At 40.2% G+C, this 27,407-nt stretch overlaps 1 protein-coding gene across 1 annotated transcript in view; it reads right to left on the bottom strand.

Annotated features, from left to right (window-relative positions):
* ca12 (carbonic anhydrase XII) overlaps nt 1–27,407 on the bottom strand; it is an 84,902-nt gene that overhangs the window by 36,937 nt on the left and 20,558 nt on the right. Inside the window, exon 3 of the mRNA XM_071405125.1 lies at nt 4,812–4,991. Within this exon, the coding sequence (XP_071261226.1) occupies nt 4,812–4,991 (180 nt within the window). The remainder of the gene's footprint in view (nt 1–4,811; nt 4,992–27,407) is intronic.

Genomic DNA, 27,407 nt, shown 5'->3' with positions numbered 1-27,407 from the left:
GGAATAGCACTATGCAGGCATGGAATAGCACTATGCAGGCATGGAATAGCAATATGTAGGCATGGAATAGCACTATGTAGGCATGGAATGGCACTATGTAGGCATGGAATGGCACTATGTAGGCATGGAATGGCACTATGTAGGTATGGAATGGCACTATGTAGGCATGGAATGGCACTATGTAGGCATGGAATGGCACTATGTAGGTATGGAATGGCACTATGTAGTTATGGAATGGCACTATGTAGGCATGGAATGGCACTATGTTGGCATGGAATGGCACTACGTAGGAGATAGGGTGTCATTACAGATACAGCTCCTCTATGTAGGAGATAGGGTGTCATTAGAGATACAGCTCCTCTATGTAGGAGATAGGGTGTCATTAGAGATACAGCTCCTCTATGTAGCAGATAGGGTGTCATTAGAGATACAGCTCCTCTATGTAGGAGATAGGGTGTCATTAGAGATACAGCTCCACTATGTAGGAGATTGGGTGTCATTAGAGATACAGCTCCTCTATGTAGGAGATAGGGTGTCATTAGAGATACAGCTCCTCTATGTAGGAGATAGGGTGTCATTAGAGATACATCTCCTCTATGTAGGAGATAGGGTGTCATTAGAGATACAGCTCCACTATGTAGGAGATAGGGTGTCATTAGAGATACAGCTCCTCTATGTAGGAGATAGGGTGTCATTAGAGATACAGCTCCTCTATGTAGGAGATAGGGTGTCATTAGAGATACAGCTCCTCTATGTAGAAGATAGCGTGCCATTAGAGATACAGCTCCACTATGTAGGAGATAGGGGGTCATTAGAGATATAGCTCCTCTATGTAGGAGATAGGGTGTCATTAGAGATACAGCTCCTCTATGTAGGAGATAGGGTGTCATTAGAGATACAGCTCCTCTATGTAGGAGATAGGGTGTCATTAGAGATACAGCTCCTCTATGTAGGAGATAGGGTGTCATTAGAGATACAGCTCCACTATGTAGGAGATAGGGTGTCATTAGAGATACAGCTCCTCTATGTAGGAGATAGGGTGTCATTAGAGATACAGCTCCACTATTTAGGAGATAGGGTGTCATTAGAGATACAGCTCCACTATGTAGGAGATAGGGTGTCATTAGAGATACAGCTCCACTATGTAGGAGATAGGGTGTCATTAGAGATACAGCTCCTCTATGTAGGAGATAGGGTGTCATTAGAGATACAGCTCCACTATGTAGGAGATAGGGTGTCATTAGAGATACAGCTCCTCTATGTAGGAGATAGGGTGTCATTAGAGATACAGCTCCTCTATGTAGGAGATAGGGTGTCATTAGAGATACAGCTCCACTATGTAGGAGATAGGGGGTCATTAGAGATACAGCTCCTCTATGTAGGAGATAGCCTGTCATTAGAGATACAGCTCCTCTATGTAGGAGATAGGGTGTCATTAGAGATACAGCTCCACTATGTAGGAGATAGGGTGTCATTAGAGATACAGCTCCTCTATGTAGGAGATAGGGTGTCATTAGAGATACAGCTCCTCTATGTAGGAGATAGGGGGTCATTAGAGATACAGCTCCTCTATGTAGGAGATAGGGGGTCATTAGAGATACAGCTCCTCTATGTAGGAGATAGGGTGTCATTAGAGATACAGCTCCTCTATGTAGGAGATAGGGTGTCATTAGAGATACAGCTTCTCTATGTAGGAGATAGGGTGTCATTAGAGATACAGCTCCACTATGTAGGAGATAGGGTGTCATTAGAGATACAGCTCCACTATGTAGGAGATAGGGTGTCATTAGAGATACAGCTCCTCTATGTAGGAGATAGGGTGTCATTAGAGATACAGCTCCTCTATGTAGGAGATAGCGTGCCATTAGAGATACAGCTCCACTATGTAGGAGATAGGGGGTCATTAGAGATATAGCTCCTCTATGTAGGAGATAGGGTGTCATTAGAGATACAGCTCCTCTATGTAGGAGATAGGGTGTCATTAGAGATACAGCTCCTCTATGTAGGAGATAGGGTGTCATTAGAGATACAGCTCCTCTATGTAGGAGATAGGGTGTCATTAGAGATACAGCTCCACTATGTAGGAGATAGGGTGTCATTAGAGATACAGCTCCTCTATGTAGGAGATAGGGTGTCATTAGAGATACAGCTCCACTATGTAGGAGATAGGGTGTCATTAGAGATACAGCTCCACTATGTAGGAGATAGGGTGTCATTAGAGATACAGCTCCACTATGTAGGAGATAGGGTGTCATTAGAGATACAGCTCCTCTATGTAGGAGATAGGGTGTCATTAGAGATACAGCTCCACTATGTAGGAGATAGGGTGTCATTAGAGATACAGCTCCTCTATGTAGGAGATAGGGTGTCATTAGAGATACAGCTCCTCTATGTAGGAGATAGGGTGTCATTAGAGATACAGCTCCACTATGTAGGAGATAGGGGGTCATTAGAGATACAGCTCCTCTATGTAGGAGATAGCCTGTCATTAGAGATACAGCTCCTCTATGTAGGAGATAGGGTGTCATTAGAGATACAGCTCCACTGTGTAGGAGATAGGGTGTCATTTGAGATACAGCTCCACTATGTAGGAGATAGGGTGTCATTAGAGATACAGCTCCTCTATGTAGGAGATAGGGTGTCATTAGAGATACAGCTCCTCTATGTAGGAGATAGGGTGTCATTAGAGATACAGCTCCACTATGTAGGAGATAGGGTGTCATTAGAGATACAGCTCCTCTATGTAGGAGATAGCGTGTCATTAGAGATACAGCTCCCCTATGTAGGAGATAGGGTGTCATTAGAGATACAGCTCCACTATGTAGGAGATAGGGTGTCATTAGAGATACAGCTCCACTATGTAGGAGATAGGGTGTCATTAGAGATACAGCTCCACTATGTAGGAGATAGGGTGTCATTAGAGATACAGCTCCTCTATGTAGGAGATAGGGTGTCATTAGAGATACAGCTCCTCTATGTAGGAGATAGGGGGTCATTAGAGATACAGCTCCTCTATGTAGGAGATAGGGGGTCATTAGAGATACAGCTCCTCTATGTAGGAGATAGGGTGTCATTAGAGATACAGCTCCTCTATGTAGGAGATAGGGTGTCATTAGAGATACAGCTCCTCTATGTAGGAGATAGGGTGTCATTAGAGATACAGCTCCTTTATGTAGGAGATAGGGTGTCATTAGAGATACAGCTCCTCTATGTAGGAGATAGGGTGTCATTAGAGATACAGCTCCTCTATGTAGGAGATAGGGTGTCATTAGAGATACAGCTCCTCTATGTAGGAGATAGGGGGTCATTAGAGATACAGCTCCTCTATGTAGGAGATAGGGTGTCATTAGAGATACAGCTCCTCTATGTAGGAGATAGGGTGTCATTAGAGATACAGCTCCACTATGTAGGAGATAGGGTGTCATTAGAGATACAGCTCCTCTATGTAGGAGATAGGGTGTCATTAGAGATACAGCTCCACTATGTAGGAGATAGGGTGTCATTAGAGATACAGCTCCACTATGTAGGAGATAGAGGAGCTGTATCTCTAATGACACCCTATGTAGGAGATAGCGTGCCATTAGAGATACAGCTCCACTATGTAGGAGATAGGGGGTCATTAGAGATATAGCTCCTCTATGTAGGAGATAGGGTGTCATTAGAGATACAGCTCCTCTATGTAGAAGATACGGTGTCATTAGAGATACAGCTCCTCTATGTAGGAGATAGGGGGTCATTAGAGATACAGCTCCTCTATGTAGGAGATAGGGTGTCATTAGAGATACAGCTCCTCTATGTAGGAGATAGGGTGTCATTAGAGATACAGCTCCACTATGTAGGAGATAGGGTGTCATTAGAGATACAGCTCCTCTATGTAGGAGATAGGGTGTCATTAGAGATACAGCTCCTCTATGTAGGAGATAGGGTGTCATTAGAGATACAGCTCCACTATGTAGGAGATAGGGTGTCATTAGAGATACAGCTCCTCTATGTAGGAGATAGGGTGTCATTAGAGATACAGCTCCTCTATGTAGGAGATAGGGTGTCATTAGAGATACAGCTCCTCTATGTAGGAGATAGGGTGTCATTAGAGATTCAGCTCTATTCTGCACTCATCATCCTTCGGTTGCAGAACGCTGGACCAGCCTTAGGCCACTGTTTCACCACCTATCATCAACCAATAAGGTGCCTGGACCAGAGAGGTGATTATGCTAGCATGTCTAATAGGGGTTTCTATGCCGTCGGCTATACGGCGATGTCAGTGTGAGTGGTCAGTATGTTTGCGACTTGCTGACACTGCTCTCGCCATCCCATAATGATACAGGTCCTGACAGTGGCAGGTATCTGCGTCATCCAGCCTTGTGATCACTAAACAGCCGTGGGGGTTTAACGAACAGTGCAAGTTGCCTCTGGAAAATGAAGAATTGTATCCATGTGATGAAGTGTTGTGTTATATTTTCAGAAGACTGTTTTAAAGAGTTATTCTATGTAAGAGGATGTTTACAAAGATTTCAAAAATAACACTGGGGATTGTTGTCATGAGATTGCTGTAATTGATCCAGTCAGAGGATAATCCATAATTATCCTCAAACTGACCCAGAAATGAGGTCACTAAGAAGAAGAGAACGTTCTAAGTATACTACCAATGTCAGGTATGTTCAATGTCATACGTGTGCTCCATCGTGGGTATGGCACACGTATGACATGGTTCTGGCACCAGGATCAGCCTTCTCAGTCGCAGCAGGACCCCACAACATCTAAAGCCTGTAAAGATGAGATCATCTTTCACCCGAAGGGATTGCTTTACTCACTCGAGTGTCCATTGTTCCCGAGGGTCAGCTGCTCATTGGTTGAGAGGTTGTAGTTCTGGAGCTCGATTGGCCGTAGTGTGGGGTCAAACCTCAGCAGCTGGGTCTGGATGTCTATGGGTGACTGGAATGTTCCGCCACAGAATGGGTAGTGCTTGGACCAGTGATGCTCACCGTCGGGACCTTAATAACATATAACAATATTATAGTATATAATACAATATAACACAGAACACCACAGAATGGGTAGTGCTTGGACCAGTGGTGGTCTCCATCTCTGTAACGGATCTCCTCTCCGTCTGTCTGAGGAGGAGTAGGAAGGATCGGACCAATGTGCAGCGTGGTAAGTGTTCGTCATTTTATTAAAATGCACTCAACACTAAAATACAAAATAAACAAACAAAGAACAACCGAAACAGTTCCGTCTGGTAACTAACACAAAGACAGAAAACAACTACCCACAAATCATAGTAGGAAAACAGGCTACCTAAGTATGGCTCTCAGTCAGAGACACAGAACACAGTACAAGTCAGCCCTGGACCTGACCGGGGCTGAACACAGTACAAGTCAGCCCTGGACCTGACCGGGGCTGAACACAGTACAAGTCAGCCCTGGACCTGACCGGGGCTGAACACAGTACAAGTCAGCCCTGGACCTGACCGGGGCTGAACACAGTACAAGTCAGCCCTGGACCTGACCGGGGATGAGCACAGTACAAGTCGGCCCTGGACCTGACCGGGGCTGAACACAGTACAAGTCAGCCCTGGACCTGACCGGGGCTGAACACAGTACAAATCGGCCCTGGACCTGACCGGGGCTGAACACAGTACAAATCGGCCCTGGACCTGACCGGGGCTGAACAAATTTCAGAAGGGGGAGGGGACATTTGGTATCATCTTTCAAATTTCAGAAGGGGGAGGGGACATTTGGCCCGTAACCTGCAAAGTGAGAGGGTGGAGCTCCTCATTTTGGTTCCGAGTGGTATACTGATATAGTGATACAATGATATACTGATATAGTGATATAGTGATATAGTGATATAGTGGTATAGTGATATAGTGGTATAGTGGTATAGTGATATAGTGGTATAGTGGTATAGTGGTATAGTGGTATAGTGATATAGTGATATAGTGATATAGTGGTATAGTGGTATAGTGGTATAGTGATATAGTGATATAGTGATATAGTGGTATAGTGGTATAGTGGTATAGTGGTATAGTGATATAGTGATATAGTGATATAGTGATATAGTGGTATAGTGGTATAGTGATATAGTGATATAGTGATATAGTGATATAGTGGTATAGTGGTATAGTGATATAGTGGTATAGTGGTATAGTGATATAGTGATATAGTGGTATAGTGGTATAGTGATATAGTGATATAGTGATATAGTGATATAGTGGTATAGTGATATAGTGATATAGTGGTATAGTGATATAGTGGTATAGTGATATAGTGATATAGTGGTATAGTGGTATAGTGATATAGTGATATAGTGATATAGTGATATAGTGGTATAGTGATATAGTGATATAGTGGTATAGTGATATAGTGATATAGTGGTATAGTGGTATAGTGATATAGTGATATAGTGATATAGTGATATAGTGGTATAGTGATATAGTGATATAGTGATATAGTGATATAGTGGTATAGTGATATAGTGGTATAGTGGTATAGTGGTATAGTGATATAGTGATATAGTGGTATAGTGATATAGTGGTATAGTGGTATAGTGGTATAGTGATATAGTGATATAGTGGTATAGTGGTATAGTGATATAGTGGTATAGTGATATAGTGATATAGTGGTATAGTGGTATAGTGATATAGTTGTATAGTGGTATAGTGGTATAGTGATATAGTGGTATAGTGATATAGTGGTATAGTGGTATAGTGGTATAGTGGTATAGTGATATAGTGGTATAGTGATATAGTGGTATAGTGATATAGTGGTATAGTGGTATAGTGATATAGTGATATAGTGATATAGTGATATAGTGGTATAGTGATATAGTGATATAGTGGTATAGTGATATAGTGATATAGTGATATAGTGATATAGTGGTATAGTGATATAGTGATATAGTGGTATAGTGATATAGTGGTATAGTGGTATAGTGGTATAGTGATATAGTGATATAGTGATATAGTGATATAGTGGTATAGTGATATAGTGATATAGTGATATAGTGATATAGTGGTATAGTGATATAGTGATATAGTGATATAGTGATGTAGTGGTATAGTGATATAGTGATATAGTGGTATAGTGATATAGTGATGTAGTGGTATAGTGGTATAGTGATATAGTGGTATAGTGATATAGTGGTATAGTGGTATAGTGATATAGTGATATAGTGATATAGTGATATAGTGGTATAGTGATATAGTGATATAGTGGTATAGTGGTATAGTGGTATAGTGGTATAGTGATATAGTGATATAGTGATATAGTGATATAGTGGTATAGTGATATAGTGATATAGTGGTATAGTGATATAGTGATGTAGTGGTATAGTGATATAGTGATATAGTGGTATAGTGATATAGTGGTATAGTGGTATAGTGGTATAGTGGTATAGTGGTATAGTGATATAGTGGTATAGTGATATAGTGGTATAGTGATATAGTGGTATAGTGATATAGTGGTATAGTGATATAGTGGTATAGTGATATAGTGGTATAGTGATATAGTGATATAGTGATATAGTGATATAGTGGTATAGTGATATAGTGGTATAGTGGTATAGTGATATAGTGGTATAGTGGTATAGTGGTATAGTGGTATAGTGATATAGTGATATAGTGATATAGTGATATAGTGGTATAGTGATATAGTGGTATAGTGATATAGTGGTATAGTGATATAGTGGTATAGTGGTATAGTGGTATAGTGATATAGTGATATAGTGATATAGTGATATAGTGGTATAGTGGTATAGTGATATAGTGATATAGTGGTATAGTGATATAGTGGTATAGTGGTATAGTGGTATAGTGGTATAGTGGTATAGTGATATAGTGGTATAGTGATATAGTGGTATAGTGATATAGTGGTATAGTGATATAGTGGTATAGTGGTATAGTGGTATAGTGATATAATGATATACTGATATACTGATATAGTGATATACTGATATAGTGATATAGTGATATAGTGATATAGTGATATAGTGATATAGTGGTATAGTGATATAGTGGTATAGTGATATAGTGGTATAGTGATATAGTGATATAGTGGTATAGTGGTATAGTGATATAGTGGTATAGTGATATAGTGGTATAGTGGTATAGTGGTATAGTGATATAGTGATATAGTGGTATAGTGATATAGTGGTATAGTGGTATAGTGATATAGTGATATAGTGGTATAGTGGTATAGTGATATAGTGATATAGTGATATAGTGATATAGTGATATAGTGGTATAGTGGTATAGTGATATAGTGGTATAGTGGTATAGTGATATAGTGGTATAGTGGTATAGTGATATAGTGATATAGTGATATAGTGATATAGTGATATAGTGGTATAGTGATATAGTGGTATAGTGGTATAGTGATATAGTGGTATAGTGGTATAGTGATATAGTGGTATAGTGATATAGTGGTATAGTGGTATAGTGGTATAGTGGTATAGTGATATAGTGATATAGTGGTATAGTGATATAGTGGTATAGTGATATAGTGGTATAGTGGTATAGTGGTATAGTGGTATAGTGATATAGTGATATAGTGATATAGTGATATAGTGGTATAGTGATATAGTGATATAGTGGTATAGTGATATAGTGGTATAGTGGTATAGTGATATAGTGGTATAGTGGTATAGTGATATAGTGGTATAGTGGTATAGTGATATAGTGATATAGTGATATAGTGATATAGTGGTATAGTGATATAGTGGTATAGTGGTATAGTGATATAGTGATATAGTGATATAGTGTTATAGTGATATAGTGATATAGTGGTATAGTGATATAGTGGTATAGTGATATAGTGGTATAGTGATATAGTGATATAGTGATATAGTGATATAGTGATATAGTGATATAGTGATATAGTGGTATAGTGATATAGTGGTATAGTGATATAGTGGTATAGTGATATAATGATATACTGATATACTGATATAGTGATATACTGATATAGTGATACAATGATATTCTGATATGGTGGTATAGTGATATAGTGATATAGTGATATAGTGATATAGTGGTATAGTGATATAATGATATACTGATATACTGATATAGTGATATACTGATATAGTGATACAATGATATTCTGATATGGTGGTATAGTGGTATAGTGATATAGTGATATAGTGATATAGTGGTATAGTGATATAGTGATATAGTGATATAGTGGTATAGTGATATAGTGGTATAGTGGTATAGTGATATAGTGGTATAGTGGTATAGTGGTATAGTGATATAGTGGTATAGTGGTATAGTGGTATAGTGGTATAGTGATATAGTGATATAGTGGTATAGTGATATAGTGATATAGTGATATAGTGGTATAGTGATATAGTGGTATAGTGGTATAGTGATATAGTGGTATAGTGGTATAGTGATATAGTGGTATAGTGGTATAGTGATATAGTGATATAGTGATATAGTGGTATAGTGATATAGTGGTATAGTGGTATAGTGATATAGTGGTATAGTGGTATAGTGATATAGTGATATAGTGATATAGTGTTATAGTGATATAGTGGTATAGTGGTATAGTGATATAGTGGTATAGTGATATAGTGGTATAGTGATATAGTGATATAGTGATATAGTGTTATAGTGATATAGTGATATAGTGGTATAGTGATATAGTGGTATAGTGATATAGTGGTATAGTGATATAGTGGTATAGTGATATAATGATATACTGATATACTGATATAGTGATATACTGATATAGTGATATACTGATATAGTGATATAGTGATATAGTGATATAGTGATATAGTGATATAGTGATATAGTGTTATAGTGATATAGTGATATAGTGGTATAGTGGTATAGTGGTATAGTGATATAGTGGTATAGTGATATAATGATATACTGATATACTGATATAGTGATATACTGATATAGTGATATACTGATATAGTGATATACTGATATAGTGATATAGTGATATAGTGATATAGTGATATAGTGTTATAGTGATATAGTGATATAGTGGTATAGTGATATAGTGGTATAGTGATATAGTGGTATAGTGATATAGTGGTATAGTGGTATAGTGATATAGTGATATAGTGATATAGTGATATAGTGATATAGTGGTATAGTGATATAGTGGTATAGTGATATAGTGGTATAGTGGTATAGTGGTATAGTGATATAGTGATATAGTGGTATAGTGATATAATGATATACTGATATACTGATATAGTGATATACTGATATAGTGATACAATGATATTCTGATATGGTGGTATAGTGATATAGTGATATAGTGATATAGTGATATAGTGGTATAGTGATATAATGATATACTGATATACTGATATAGTGATATACTGATATAGTGATACAATGATATTCTGATATGGTGGTATAGTGGTATAGTGATATAGTGATATACTGATATACTGATATAGTGATATACTGATATAGTGATACAATGATATTCTGATATGGTGGTATAGTGGTATAGTGATACAATGATATACTGATATACTGATATAGTGATATACTGATATAGTGATACAATGATATTCTGATATGGTGGTATAGTGGTATAGTGATATAGTGATATAGTGATATAGTGGTATAGTGATATAGTGATATAGTGATATAGTGGTATAGTGGTATAGTGATATAGTGGTATAGTGGTATAGTGATATAGTGATATAGTGATATAGTGTTATAGTGATATAGTGATATAGTGATATAGTGGTATAGTGGTATAGTGATATAGTGATATAGTGGTATAGTGATATAGTGATATAGTGATATAGTGGTATAGTGATATAGTGATATACTGATATAGTGATATAGTGATATAGTGATATAGTGTTATAGTGATATAGTGATATAGTGATATAGTGGTATAGTGGTATAGTGATATAGTGATATAGTGGTATAGTGATATAGTGATATAGTGGTATAGTGGTATAGTGATATAGTGGTATAGTGGTATAGTGGTATAGTGATATAGTGATATAGTGTTATAGTGATATAGTGATATAGTGGTATAGTGATATAGTGATATAGTGGTATAGTGATATAGTGATATAGTGATATAGTGGTATAGTGATATAGTGATATAGTGGTATAGTGATATAGTGATATACTGATATAGTGATATAGTGGTATAGTGATATAGTGATATAGTGGTATAGTGATATAGTGGTATAGTGATATAGTGATATAGTGGTATAGTGATATAGTGATATAGTGGTATAGTGATATAGTGATATAGTGGTATAGTGATATAGTGATATACTGATATAGTGATATAGTGGTATAGTGATATAGTGATATAGTGGTATAGTGATATAGTGGTATAGTGATATAGTGATATAGTGGTATAGTGATATAGTGGTATAGTGATATAGTGATATAGTGGTATAGTGATATAGTGATATAGTGATATAGTGGTATAGTGATATAGTGATATAGTGGTATAGTGATATAGTGGTATAGTGATATAGTGATATAGTGGTATAGTGATATAGTGATATAGTGGTATAGTGATATAGTGGTATAGTGATATAGTGATATAGTGGTATAGTGATATAGTGATATAGTGGTATAGTGATATAGTGATATAGTGGTATAGTGATATAGTGGTATAGTGATATAGTGATATAGTGGTATAGTGATATAGTGATATAGTGGTATAGTGATATAGTGATATAGTGATATAGTGGTATAGTGATATAGTGATATAGTGGTATAGTGATATAGTGGTATAGTGGTATAGTGATATAGTGGTATAGTGATATAGTGATATAGTGGTATAGTGATATAGTGATATAGTGATATAGTGGTATAGTGGTATAGTGGTATAGTGATATAGTGGTATAGTGATATAGTGGTATAGTGGTATAGTGGTATAGTGATATAGTGGTATAGTGATATAGTGGTATAGTGATATAATGATATACTGATATACTGATATAGTGATATACTGATATAGTGATACAATGATATTCTGATATGGTGGTATAGTGATATAGTGATATAGTGATATAGTGGTATAGTGATATAGTGATATAGTGATATAGTGATATAGTGTTATAGTGATATAGTGATATAGTGATATAGTGGTATAGTGGTATAGTGATATAGTGGTATAGTGATATAGTGGTATAGTGGTATAGTGGTATAGTGATATAGTGATATAGTGGTATAGTGATATAGTGGTATAGTGGTATAGTGATATAGTGATATAGTGGTATAGTGGTATAGTGATATAGTGATATAGTGATATAGTGGTATAGTGGTATAGTGATATAGTGGTATAGTGGTATAGTGATATAGTGGTATAGTGGTATAGTGATATAGTGATATAGTGATATAGTGATATAGTGATATAGTGGTATAGTGATATAGTGGTATAGTGGTATAGTGATATAGTGGTATAGTGGTATAGTGATATAGTGGTATAGTGATATAGTGGTATAGTGGTATAGTGGTATAGTGGTATAGTGATATAGTGGTATAGTGATATAGTGATATAGTGGTATAGTGGTATAGTGATATAGTGGTATAGTGGTATAGTGGTATAGTGGTATAGTGGTATAGTGATATAGTGATATAGTGATATAGTGGTATAGTGGTATAGTGATATAGTGATATAGTGGTATAGTGATATAGTGGTATAGTGGTATAGTGATATAGTGGTATAGTGGTATAGTGATATAGTGGTATAGTGGTATAGTGATATAGTGATATAGTGATATAGTGATATAGTGGTATAGTGATATAGTGGTATAGTGGTATAGTGATATAGTGATATAGTGATATAGTGTTATAGTGATATAGTGATATAGTGGTATAGTGATATAGTGGTATAGTGATATAGTGGTATAGTGATATAGTGATATAGTGATATAGTGATATAGTGATATAGTGGTATAGTGATATAGTGGTATAGTGGTATAGTGATATAGTGGTATAGTGATATAATGATATACTGATATACTGATATAGTGATATACTGATATAGTGATACAATGATATTCTGATATGGTGGTATAGTGATATAGTGATATAGTGATATAGTGATATAGTGGTATAGTGATATAATGATATACTGATATACTGATATAGTGATATACTGATATAGTGATACAATGATATTCTGATATGGTGGTATAGTGGTATAGTGATATAGTGATATAGTGATATAGTGGTATAGTGATATAGTGATATAGTGATATAGTGGTATAGTGATATAGTGGTATAGTGGTATAGTGATATAGTGGTATAGTGGTATAGTGGTATAGTGATATAGTGGTATAGTGGTATAGTGGTATAGTGATATAGTGATATAGTGGTATAGTGATATAGTGATATAGTGATATAGTGGTATAGTGATATAGTGGTATAGTGGTATAGTGATATAGTGGTATAGTGGTATAGTGATATAGTGGTATAGTGGTATAGTGATATAGTGATATAGTGATATAGTGGTATAGTGATATAGTGGTATAGTGGTATAGTGATATAGTGGTATAGTGGTATAGTGATATAGTGATATAGTGATATAGTGTTATAGTGATATAGTGGTATAGTGGTATAGTGATATAGTGGTATAGTGATATAGTGGTATAGTGATATAGTGATATAGTGATATAGTGTTATAGTGATATAGTGATATAGTGGTATAGTGATATAGTGGTATAGTGATATAGTGGTATAGTGATATAGTGGTATAGTGATATAATGATATACTGATATACTGATATAGTGATATACTGATATAGTGATATACTGATATAGTGATATAGTGATATAGTGATATAGTGATATAGTGATATAGTGATATAGTGTTATAGTGATATAGTGATATAGTGGTATAGTGATATAGTGGTATAGTGATATAATGATATACTGATATACTGATATAGTGATATACTGATATAGTGATATACTGATATAGTGATATACTGATATAGTGATATAGTGATATAGTGATATAGTGATATAGTGATATAGTGTTATAGTGATATAGTGATATAGTGGTATAGTGATATAGTGGTATAGTGATATAGTGGTATAGTGATATAGTGGTATAGTGGTATAGTGATATAGTGATATAGTGATATAGTGATATAGTGATATAGTGGTATAGTGATATAGTGGTATAGTGATATAGTGGTATAGTGGTATAGTGGTATAGTGATATAGTGATATAGTGGTATAGTGATATAATGATATACTGATATACTGATATAGTGATATACTGATATAGTGATACAATGATATTCTGATATGGTGGTATAGTGATATAGTGATATAGTGATATAGTGATATAGTGGTATAGTGATATAATGATATACTGATATACTGATATAGTGATATACTGATATAGTGATACAATGATATTCTGATATGGTGGTATAGTGGTATAGTGATATAGTGATATACTGATATACTGATATAGTGATATACTGATATAGTGATACAATGATATTCTGATATGGTGGTATAGTGGTATAGTGATACAATGATATACTGATATACTGATATAGTGATATACTGATATAGTGATACAATGATATTCTGATATGGTGGTATAGTGGTATAGTGATATAGTGATATAGTGATATAGTGGTATAGTGATATAGTGATATAGTGATATAGTGGTATAGTGGTATAGTGATATAGTGGTATAGTGGTATAGTGATATAGTGATATAGTGATATAGTGTTATAGTGATATAGTGATATAGTGATATAGTGGTATAGTGGTATAGTGATATAGTGATATAGTGGTATAGTGATATAGTGATATAGTGATATAGTGGTATAGTGATATAGTGATATACTGATATAGTGATATAGTGATATAGTGATATAGTGTTATAGTGATATAGTGATATAGTGATATAGTGGTATAGTGGTATAGTGATATAGTGATATAGTGGTATAGTGATATAGTGATATAGTGGTATAGTGGTATAGTGATATAGTGGTATAGTGGTATAGTGGTATAGTGATATAGTGATATAGTGATATAGTGTTATAGTGATATAGTGATATAGTGGTATAGTGATATAGTGATATAGTGGTATAGTGATATAGTGATATAGTGGTATAGTGATATAGTGATATAGTGGTATAGTGATATAGTGATATACTGATATAGTGATATAGTGATATAGTGGTATAGTGATATAGTGATATAGTGGTATAGTGATATAGTGGTATAGTGATATAGTGATATAGTGGTATAGTGATATAGTGATATAGTGGTATAGTGATATAGTGATATAGTGGTATAGTGATATAGTGATATAGTGATATAGTGATATAGTGGTATAGTGATATAGTGATATAGTGGTATAGTGATATAGTGGTATAGTGATATAGTGATATAGTGGTATAGTGATATAGTGGTATAGTGATATAGTGATATAGTGGTATAGTGATATAGTGATATAGTGATATAGTGGTATAGTGATATAGTGATATAGTGGTATAGTGATATAGTGGTATAGTGATATAGTGATATAGTGGTATAGTGATATAGTGATATAGTATAGGTATAGTGATATAGTGGTATAGTGATATAGTGATATAGTGGTATAGTGATATAGTGATATAGTGATATAGTGATATAGTGATATAGTGGTATAGTGATATAGTGATATAGTGATATAGTGGTATAGTGATATAGTGGTATAGTGATATAGTGGTATAGTGGTATAGTGGTATAGTGATATAGTGGTATAGTGATATAGTGGTATAGTGATATAATGATATACTGATATAGTGGTATAGTGATATAGTGGTATAGTGGTATAGTGGTATAGTGATATAGTGGTATAGTGATATAGTGGTATAGTGATATAATGATATACTGATATACTGATATAGTGATATACTGATATAGTGATACAATGATATTCTGATATGGTGGTATAGTGATATAGTGATATAGTGGTATAGTGATATAGTGGTATAGTGGTATAGTGATATAGTGATATAGTGATATAGTGTTATAGTGATATAGTGATATAGTGATATAGTGGTATAGTGGTATAGTGATATAGTGATATAGTGGTATAGTGATATAGTGATATAGTGGTATAGTGATATAGTGATATAGTGATATAGTGATATAGTGATATAGTTATATAGTGATATAGTGATATAGTGATATAGTGATATAGTGTTATAGTGATATAGTGATATAGTGTTATAGTGATATAGTGATATAGTGATATAGTGGTATAGTGATATAGTGATATAGTGATATAGTGATATAGTGGTATAGTGGTATAGTGATATAGTGGTATAGTGATATAGTGATATAGTGATGTAGTGGTATAGTGGTATAGTGGTATAGTGATGTAGTGGTATAGTGATATAGTGGTATAGTGATATAGTGGTATAGTGATATAGTGGTATAGTGTTATAGTGATATAGTGGTATAGTGATATAGTGGTATAGTGATATAGTGATATAGTGATATAGTGGTATAGTGGTATAGTGATATAGTGTTATAGTGATATAGTGATATAGTGATATAGTGGTATAGTGATATAGTGATATAGTGGTATAGTGGTATAGTGATATAGTGTTATAGTGATATAGTGTTATAGTGATATAGTGATATAGTGGTATAGTGATATAGTGATATAGTGATATAGTGATATAGTTATATAGTGGTATAGTGATATAGTGATATAGTGATATAGTGATATAGTGGTATAGTGGTATAGTGATATAGTGGTATAGTGGTATAGTGATATAGTGATATAGTGATATAGTGATATAGTTATATAGTGGTATAGTGATATAGTGATATAGTGATATAGTGATATAGTGGTATAGTGGTATAGTGATATAGTGGTATAGTGGTATAGTGATATAGTGATATAGTGATATACAGTGATCCCTCGCCACTTCGCGGTTCACTTATCGCGGATTCGCTATTTCGCGGATTTTCATAATGCATTTTTTATTTTTTTTTGGTGCATTGTGCTCTGCATTCTGATTCGCTAAAAACTCACTCCCGCTTCTTGTATCAAAACATGCTACGAATTGTGCTATCATTTTGTCGTCTCGTGCAGTTATGTGTACGTACATAAAACAGCTTGGCAAATTTACATTAAGTTGGCCAGGAAGGAAGGAAGGACTAACGCTTGGTCGCTTAGCAACCATGGTGCGAATGGCCACTGAACTTAAGCGAGTAGCTGAGGAATGGGACCCTTTGATGAGCCGTTCATTACAGTTCTCCAACGTAATCGATGGTGGCATGTCGGTGTACAAGGATCTTTTTGCAAAGAAGAAAAAAGAGCGACAACAGCTGCCTATCACTATGCTCTTCTCCCGAACAAACACACCTGCACCGCGGGCTTCAGAAGAAGAGAACACTGCAGAGCGCAGTCAGGATGCAGCGGCCCAGTCTGAAGAGCAGTGAAACGGCCTACACGTGAGTCACTGTATTTGTATACATGTAATAGTTGCTAATTGTAAAAAAAAAAGAAGTTTTCTATTTCGCGGATTTCACTTATCGCGGGTCATTTTCGGAACGTAACCCCCGCGATAAACGAGGGATTACTGTAGTGGTATAGTGATATAGTGGTATAGTGGTATAGTGATATAGTGATATAGTGGTATAGTGATATAGTGATATAGTGATATAGTGATATAGTGGTATAGTGGTATAGTGATATAGTGGTATAGTGATATAGTGATATAGTGGTATAGTGATATAGTGATATAGTGATATAGTGGTATAGTGGTATAGTGATATAGTGGTATAGTGATATAGTGGTATAGTGTTATAGTGATATAGTGATATAGTGATATAGTGGTATAGTGGTATAGTGATATAGTGGTATAGTGATATAGTGATATAGTGATATAGTGATATAGTGGTATAGTGATATAATGGTATAGTGATATAATGATATAGTGATATAGTGGTATAGTGGTATAGTGGTATAGTGATATAGTGGTATAGTGATATAATGATATAGTGATATAGTGATATAGTGGTATAGTGTTATAGTGATATAGTGATATAGTGATATAGTGGTATAGTGGTATAGTGATATAGTGATATAGTGGTATAGTGATATAATGGTATAGTGATATAATGATATAGTGATATAGTGATATACTGATATAGTGATATAGTGATATACTGATATAGTGATACAATGATATTCTGATATGGTGGTATAGTGATATAGTGGTATAGTGGTATAGTGATATAGTGATATAGTGGTATAGTGATATAGTGGTATAGTGATATAATGATATAGTGATATAGTGATATAGTGGTATAGTGATATAGTGGTATAGTGGTATAGTGATATAGTGGTATAGTGGTATAGTGATATAGTGGTATAGTGGTATAGTGATATAGTGATATAGTGATATACTGATATAGTGATACAATGATATTCTGATATGGTGGTATAGTGATATAGTGGTATAGTGATATAGTGGTATAGTGGTATAGTGATATAGTGATATAGTGGTATAGTGATATAGTGGTATAGTGATATAATGATATAGTGATATAGTGATATAGTGGTATAGTGGTATAGTGATATAGTGATATAGTGGTATAGTGATATAGTGGTATAGTGGTATAGTGGTATAGTGATATAGTGATATAGTGATATAGTGGTATAGTGATATAGTGGTATAGTGATATAATGATATAGTGATATAGTGATATAGTGGTATAGTGGTATAGTGATATAGTGATATAGTGATATAGTGGTATAGTGATATAGTGGTATAGTGGTATAGTGGTATAGTGATATAGTGATATAGTGATATAGTGGTATAGTGATATAGTGGTATAGTGGTATAGTGATATAGTTGTATAGTGGTATAGTGATATAGTGGTATAATGATATAGTGGTATAGTGATATAGTGATATAGTGATATAGTGGTATAGTGATATAGTGGTATAGTGATATAGTGATATAGTGATATAGTGGTATAGTGATATAGTGGTATAGTGGTATAGTGATATAGTTGTATAGTGGTATAGTGATATAGTGGTATAATGATATAGTGGTATAGTGATATAGTGATATAGTGATATAGTGGTATAGTGATATAGTGGTATAGTGGTATAGTGATATAGTGGTATAGTGATATAGTGATATAGTGATATAGTGGTATAGTGATATAGTGGTATAGTGATATAGTGGTATAGTGATATAGTGGTATAGTGGTATAGTGATATAGTGATATAGTGGTATAGTGATATAGTTGTATAGTGGTATAGTGGTATAGTGATATAGTGATATAGTGATATAGTGGTATAGTGGTATAGTGGTATAGTGATATAGTGGTATAGTGGTATAGTGATATAGTGATATAGTGATATAGTGATATAGTGATATAGTGGTATAGTGATATAGTGGTATAGTGGTATAGTGGTATAGTGGTATAGTGGTATAGTGGTATAGTGGTATAGTGGTATAGTGATATAGTGATATAGTGATATAGTGATATAGTGGTATAGTGATATAGTGGTATAGTGATATAGTGGTATAGTGATATAGTGGTATAGTGGTATAGTGATATAGTGATATAGTGGTATAGTGGTATAGTGGTATAGTGATATAGTGATATAGTGATATAGTGGTATAGTGGTATAGTGGTATAGTGGTATAGTGATATAGTGATATAGTGATATAGTGATATAGTGGTATAGTGGTATAGTGATATAGTGGTATAGTGTTATAGTGGTATAGTGGTATAGTGGTATAGTGGTATAGTGATATAGTGATATAGTGATATAGTGGTATAGTGATATAGTGATATAGTGATATAGTGATATAGTGGTATAGTGGTATAGTGATATAGTGGTATAGTGTTATAGTGGTATAGTGGTATAGTGGTATAGTGATATAGTGATATAGTGGTATAGTGATATAGTGATATAGTGGTATAGTGATATAGTGATATAGTGATATAGTGATATAGTGGTATAGTGGTATAGTGATATAGTGGTATAGTGGTATAGTGATATAGTGGTATAGTGGTATAGTGGTATAGTGGTATAGTGATATAGTGATATAGTGATATAGTGATATAGTGGTATAGTGGTATAGTGATATAGTGGTATAGTGATATAGTGATATAGTGATATAGTGATATAGTGGTATAGTGGTATAGTGATATAGTGGTATAGTGATATAGTGGTATAGTGATATAGTGGTATAGTGGTATAGTGATAAAGTGTAGTGGTATAGTGGTATAGTGATATAGTGATATAGTGATATAGTGGTATAGTGATATAGTGGTATAGTGATATAGTGGTATAGTGATATAGTGATATAGTGGTATAGTGGTATAGTGATATAGTGGTATAGTGGTATAGTGATATAGTGGTATAGTGGTATAGTGATATAGTGGTATAGTGGTATAGTGATATAGTGGTATAGTGGTATAGTGGTATAGTGGTATAGTGGTATAGTGATATAGTGGTATAGTGGTATAGTGATATAGTGGTATAGTGATATAGTGATATAGTGGTATAGTGATATAGTGATTTAGTGATATAGTGATATAGTGGTATAGTGGTATAGTGATATGGTGGTATAGTGGTATAGTGATATAGTGATATAGTGGTATAGTGATATAGTGATATAGTGGTATAGTGATATAGTGATATAGTGATATAGTGATATAGTGGTATAGTGATATAGTGGTATAGTGATATAGTGGTATAGTGGTATAGTGATATAGTGGTATAGTGATATAGTGATATAGTGGTATAGTGGTATAGTGATATAGTGGTATAGTGGTATAGTGATATAGTGGTATAGTGATATAGTGATATAGTGGTATAGTGATATAGTGATTTAGTGATATAGTGATATAGTGGTATAGTGATATAGTGATATAGTGATTTAGTGATATAGTGATATAGTGGTATAGTGATATAGTGATATAGTGATATAGTGGTATAGTGATATAGTGATATAGTGGTATAGTGATATAGTGATATAGTGGTATAGTGGTATAGTGATATAGTGATATAGTGATATAGTGGTATAGTGGTATAGTGGTATAGTGATATAGTGATATAGTGGTATAGTGGTATAGTGGTATAGTGATATAGTGATATAGTGATATAGTGATATAGTGATATAGTGGTATAATGATATATACCCTTTTCCCTAAGTAGTGACCTACTTTATCATATTCCCTAAGTAGTGAGCTACTTTTACCCTATTCCCTATGTAGTGAGCTACTTTTGCCTTATTCCCTATGTAGTGAGATACTTTTACCCTATTCCCGGGATAGGGGATGGCCGGGATAGGGGATGGGACCGGGACAGGGGCCGGGACAGGGGATGGGCCCGGAACAGGGGCCGGGACAGGGGCCGGAACAGGGGCCGGGATAGGGGATGGGACCGGGACAGGGGCCGGGATAGGGGATGGGACCGGGACAGGGGCCGGGATAGGGGCCGGGGCTGGGACATGGGCAGGGACAATGGCAGGGACAAGGGCCGGGACATGGGCTGGGACATGGGCCGGGACAAGGGCAGGGACAGGGGGTGGGACAAGGGCCAGGACATGGGCAGGGACAGGGGCCGGGACAAGGGCCAGGACATGGGCAGGGACAGGGGCTGGGACAGGGGCAGGGACAGGGGCCGGGACAGGGGCCGGAACAGGGGCCGGGATAGGGGATGGGACCGGGACAGGGGCCGGGATAGGGGCCGGGATAGGGGATGGGAACGGGACAGGGGCAGGGACAGGGGCCGGGATAGGGGATGGGACCGGGACAGGGGCCGGGATAGGGGCCGGGACAGGGGATGGGACCCGGACAGGGGCAGGGACAGGGGCCGGGATAGGGGATGGGACCGGGACAGGGGGCGGGATAGGGGATGGGACCGGAACAGGGGCCGGGATAGGGGATGGGACCGGGACAGGGGCCGGGACAGGGGATGGGACCGGAACAGGGGCCGGGACAGGGGATGGGACCGGGACAGGGGCCGGGATAGGGGATGGGACCGGGACAGGGGCCGGGATAGGGGATGGGACCAGGACAGGGGCCGGGATAGGGGCCGGGGCTGGGACATGGGCAGGGACAAGGGCAGGGACAAGGGCCAGGACATGGGCAGGGGCTGGGACATGGGCAGGGGCCGGGACAAGGGCAGGGACAGGGGGTGGGACAAGGGCCAGGACATGGGCAGGGACAGGGGCCGGGACAAGGGCAGGGACAGGGGGCGGGACAAGGGCCAGGACATGGGCAGGGACAGGGGCAGGGACAGGGGGCGGGACAAGGGCCAGGACATGGGCAGGGACAGGGCTGGGACAGGGGCAGGGACAGGGGGCGGGACAGGGGCCAGGACATGGGCAGGGACAGGGGCTGGGACAGGGGGCGGGACAAGGGCCAGGACATGGGCAGGGACAGGGGCTGGGACAGGGCCTGGGACAAGGGCCGGGACAGGGGGCGGGACAAGGGCCAGGACATGGGCAGGGACAGGGGCCGGGACAAGGTCAGGGACAGGGGGCGGGACAAGGGCCAGGACATGGGCAGGGACAGGGGCAGGGACAGGGGGCGGGACAAGGGCCAGGACATGGGCTGGGACAGGGCTGGGACAGGGGCAGGGACAGGGGGCGGGACAGGGGCCAGGACATGGGCAGGGACAGGGGCAGGGACAGGGGGCGGGACAAGGGCCAGGACATGGGCAGGGACAGGGCTGGGACAGGGGCAGGGACAGGGGGCGGGACAGGGGCCAGGACATGGGCAGGGACAGGGGCTGGGACAGGGGGCGGGACAAGGGCCAGGACCTGGGCAGGGACAGGGGCTGGGACAGGGCCTGGGACAAGGGCCGGGACAGGGGCTGGGACAAGGGCCGGGACATGGGCAGAGGCCGGGACAAGGGCAGGAACAGGGGGCGGGACAAGGGCCAGGACATGGGCAGGGACAGGGGCTGGGACAAGGGCAGGGACAGGGGGCGGGACAAGGGCCAGGACATGGGCAGGGACAGGGGCTAGGACAGGGGCAGGGACAGGGGCCGGGACAGGGGCTGGGACATGGGCTGGGACATGGGCTGGGACATGGGCAGGGGCCGGGGCTGGGACATGGGCTGGGACATGGGCAGGGGCCGGGGCTGGGACATGGGCTGGGACATGGGCAGGGGCCGGGACAAGGGCAGGGACAGGGGGTGGGACAAGGGCCAGGACATGGGCAGGGACAGTGGCCGGGACAAGGGCCAGGACATGGGCAGGGACAGGGGCTGGGACAGGGGCAGGGACAGGGGCCGGGACAGGGGCCGGAACAGGGGCCGGGATAGGGGATGGGACCGGGACAGGGGCCGGGATTGGGGCCGGGATAGGGGATGGGACCGGGACAGGGGCCGGGATAGGGGCCGGGACAGGGGATAGGACCCGGACAGGGGCAGGGACAGGGGCCGGGATAGGGGATGGGACCGGGACAGGGGGCGGGATAGGGGATGGGACCGGAACAGGGGCCGGGATAGGGGATGGGACCGGGACAGGGGCCGGGACAGGGGATGGGACCGGAACAGGGGCCGGGACAGGGGATGGGACCGGGACAGGGGCCGGGATAGGGGATGGGACCGGGACAGGGGCCGGGATAGGGGATGGGACCGGGACAGGGGCCGGGATAGGGGCCGGGGCTGGGACATGGGCAGGGACAAGGGCAGGGACAAGGGCCAGGACATGGGCAGGGGCTGGGACATGGGCAGGGGCCGGGACAAGGGCAGGGACAGGGGGTGGGACAAGGGCCAGGACATGGGCAGGGACAGGGGCTGGGACAAGGGCAGGGACAGGGGGCGGGACAAGGGCCAGGACATGGGCAGGGACAGGGACAGGGGGCGGGACAAGGGCCAGGACATGGGCAGGGACAGGGCTGGGACAGGGGCAGGGACAGGGGGCGGGACAGGGGCCAGGACATGGGCAGGGACAGGGGCTGGGACAGGGGCAGGGACAGGGGCTGGGACAGGGGGCGGGACAAGGGCCAGGACATGGGCAGGGACAGGGGCTGGGACAGGGCCTGGGACAAGGGCCGGGACAGGGGGCGGGACAAGGGCCAGGACATGGGCAGGGACAGGGGCCGGGACAAGGTCAGGGACAGGGGACGGGACAAGGGCCAGGACATGGGCAGGGACAGGGGCAGGGACAGGGGGCGGGACAAGGGCCAGGACATGGGCAGGGACAGGGCTGGGACAGGGGCAGGGACAAGGGCCAGGACCTGGGCAGGGACAGGGGCTGGGACAGGGCCTGGGACAAGGGCCGGGACAGGGGCTGGGACAAGGGCCGGGACATGGGCAGAGGCCGGGACAAGGGCAGGAACAGGGGGCGGGACAAGGGCCAGGACATGGGCAGGGACAGGGGCTGGGACAAGGGCAGGGACAGGGGGCGGGACAAGGGCCAGGACATGGGCAGGGACAGGGGCTAGGACAGGGGCAGGGACAGGGGCCGGGACAGGGGCTGGGACAAGGGCCGGGACAGGGCTGGGATCTCCATTGGTTGACTCCCTCATCTGATTGTCTTAAATCAACAAGCATAGGTTTGAACTTAGTCCAACTGATTTCTGAGCCCACTCGTTTGAATGTAAAGAATCCTGCTAAATCAACTCTGACTGATCTCATACTGACAACTGAACCTGATAAACAAGCTCCAATGAAGAGATTACGAAGGAAAGATAGAGTCAAGCCATGGCTCACGCCTGAACTTCCTGAGTTATTTCAGCTCAGGGACAAAGCTTGATCTGAAGCCAGACAGACTGGTAGTTCTGCTGACTGACTCGCCTTCAGACAAATTAGAAACAAATGTAGTGCTTCCATAAAAAGGGCTAAGTCTAACCATTTCATTAATTCCATGTCTGACCTTCGTAGCGATCCAGCTACACTATGGAAGGCTATTAAATCACTAAAAAGAAACAGCCAGACAAACAAAAACATTTTTGGGGGGTGCATGCCAGCAAAGCCACTACACAATCGAACACTAAACAATACATTAATTGCACTATAACGTTAACAAACGGTGATCACAGACAGTTAGGGCCTACGTAAAGCTGTCCCAACAGCAGAGCTTTCTTTTCTACATCACGGAGTGAATCCTTACCACTGATACACCTGGCTATCAGTGGAGCCTTGTCTGGCAGCAAAACAGTTCATTCAGACTCATTTACTGTCTTTTTAAAAAACAGAGCTGATATGGCTGACTTGTTTAAACAAATGTGGTTTCTATTGACAATTGAGATGTACAAACTATGGGATAAGGGAAAGACGAGCGGATAAGAGGCAATCCGTAATTTCAATTGAGACATTAATAAGCGATCTAGGACTGACGTGGTCAATATACTGTACTTGGAGTCCAACAGACAGGCCTGGATGAGATCTTTAAGGTCAGGGCCCTCAGCAAGGTACTAGGAGTCAAACAGACAGGCCTGGGTGAGATCTTTAAGGTCAGGACCCTCAACAAGGTACTAGGAGTCAAACAGACAGGCCTGGATGAGATCTTTAAGGTCAGGGCCCTCAACAAGGTACTAGGAGTCAAACAGACAGGCCTGGGTGAGATCTTTAAGGTCAGGACCCTCAACAAGGTACTAGGAGTCAAACAGACAGGCCTGGATGAGATCTTTAAGGTCAGGGCCCTCAACAAGGTACTAGGAGTCAAACAGACAGGCCTGGATGAGATCTTTAAGGTCAGGGCCTTCAGCAAGGTACTAGGAGTCAAACAGACAGGCCTGGATGAGATCTTTAAGGTCAGGACCCTCAACAAGGTACTAGGAGTCAAACAGACAGGCCTGGATGAGATCTTTAAGGTCAGGGCCTTCAGCAAGGTACTAGGAGTCAAACAGACAGGCCTGGATGATATCTTTAAGGTCAGGGCCCTCAGCAAGGTACTAGGAGTCAAACAGACAGGCCTGGATGAGATCTTTAAGGTCAGGGCCCTCAACAAGGTACTAGGAGTCAAACAGACAGGCCTGGATGAGATCTTTAAGGTCAGGGCCTTCAGCAAGGTACTAGGAGTCAAACAGACAGGCCTGGATGAGATCTTTAAGGTCAGGGCCCTATCCAAGGTACTTGGAGTCAAACAGACAGGCCTGGATGAGATCTTTAAGGTCAGGTTCCTCAGCAAGGTACTAGGAGTCAAACAGACAGGCCTGGATGAGATCTTTAAGGTCAGGGCCCTCAGCAAGGTACTAGGAGTCAAACAGACAGGCCTGGATGAGATCTTTAACGTCAGGACCCTCAGCAAGGTACTAGGAGTCAAACAGACAGGCCTGGATGAGATCTTTAAGGTCAGGGCCTTCAGCAAGGTACTTGGAGTCAAACAGACAGGCCTGGGTGAGATCTTTAAGGTCAGGGCCCTCAGCAAGGTACTAGGAGTCAAACAGACAGGCCTGGATGAGATCTTTAAGGTCAGGGCCCTCAGCAAGGTACTAGGAGTCAAACAGACAGGCCTGGATGAGATCTTTAAGGTCAGGGCCCTATCCAAGGTACTAGGAGTCAAACAGACAGGCCTGGATGAGATCTTTAAGGTCAGGGCCTTCAGCAAGGTACTAGGAGTCAAACAGACAGGCCTGGATGAGATCTTTAAGGTCAGGGCCTTCAGCAAGGTACTAGGAGTCAAACAGACAGGCCTGGATGAGATCTTTAAGGTCAGGGACCTCAACAAGGTACTAGGAGTCAAACAGACAGGCCTGGATGAGATATTTAAGGTCGGGGCCCTCAGCAACGCTCACATAATCATTTTAGACCCAAGCCACCCCCTGTACCTGGACTTTGAACTACTCCCCTCTGGGCGCAGGTATAGGGCACCCCTCAGCAGGAAAAACACAACTAGACAATCATTTGTGCCAGGTGTGATATCCCTCCTAAATAGCTTGGGCTGATGTTCCTATCGACTCAGTAAGCAGGCTAGTCTTTATTTTTTTTATGTTTTATTGGTGTGTAACTGTAATGAAAGTTGTATTGTCAGTTTTGTTTTGTATTTAAACACCACTTTAAACGTGTACATGACACTGCAACAAAATGTCCACATGGGGACAATAAAGTCAGTTAGTAAGAGAGTCCGGGGTTGGTGGTGACGATCCAGTTCAGTGACGCCCAGAAGGCCGGTGACGTAGACCACCGGAGCTGGTGAATGGAATGAGCAGCGGTACCGGGGGGATCCGTGACACTGCCACTCAGTCTCTGTGTTTAAACCTCTAGATTCAGTCTACCACTCAGACTCTGTGTTAAACCCTCTAGATTCAGTCTACCACTCAGTCTCTGTGTTAAACCCTCTAGATTCAGTCTACCACTCAGCCTCTGTGTTAAACCCTCTAGATTCAGTCTACCACTCAGCCTCTGTGTTAAACCCTCTAGATTCAGTCTACCACTCAGCCTCTGTGTTAAACCCTCTAGATTCAGTCTACCACTCAGCCTCTGTGTTAAAACCTCTAG

Source organism: Salvelinus alpinus, chromosome 6 (genome assembly GCF_045679555.1).
Source record: "Salvelinus alpinus chromosome 6, SLU_Salpinus.1, whole genome shotgun sequence".
In the NCBI taxonomy this organism is placed as follows: domain Eukaryota; kingdom Metazoa; phylum Chordata; class Actinopteri; order Salmoniformes; family Salmonidae; genus Salvelinus; species Salvelinus alpinus.
The sequence above is the reverse complement of the archived record's forward strand: the minus strand, read 5'-3'. Positions and strand labels throughout refer to the sequence as shown.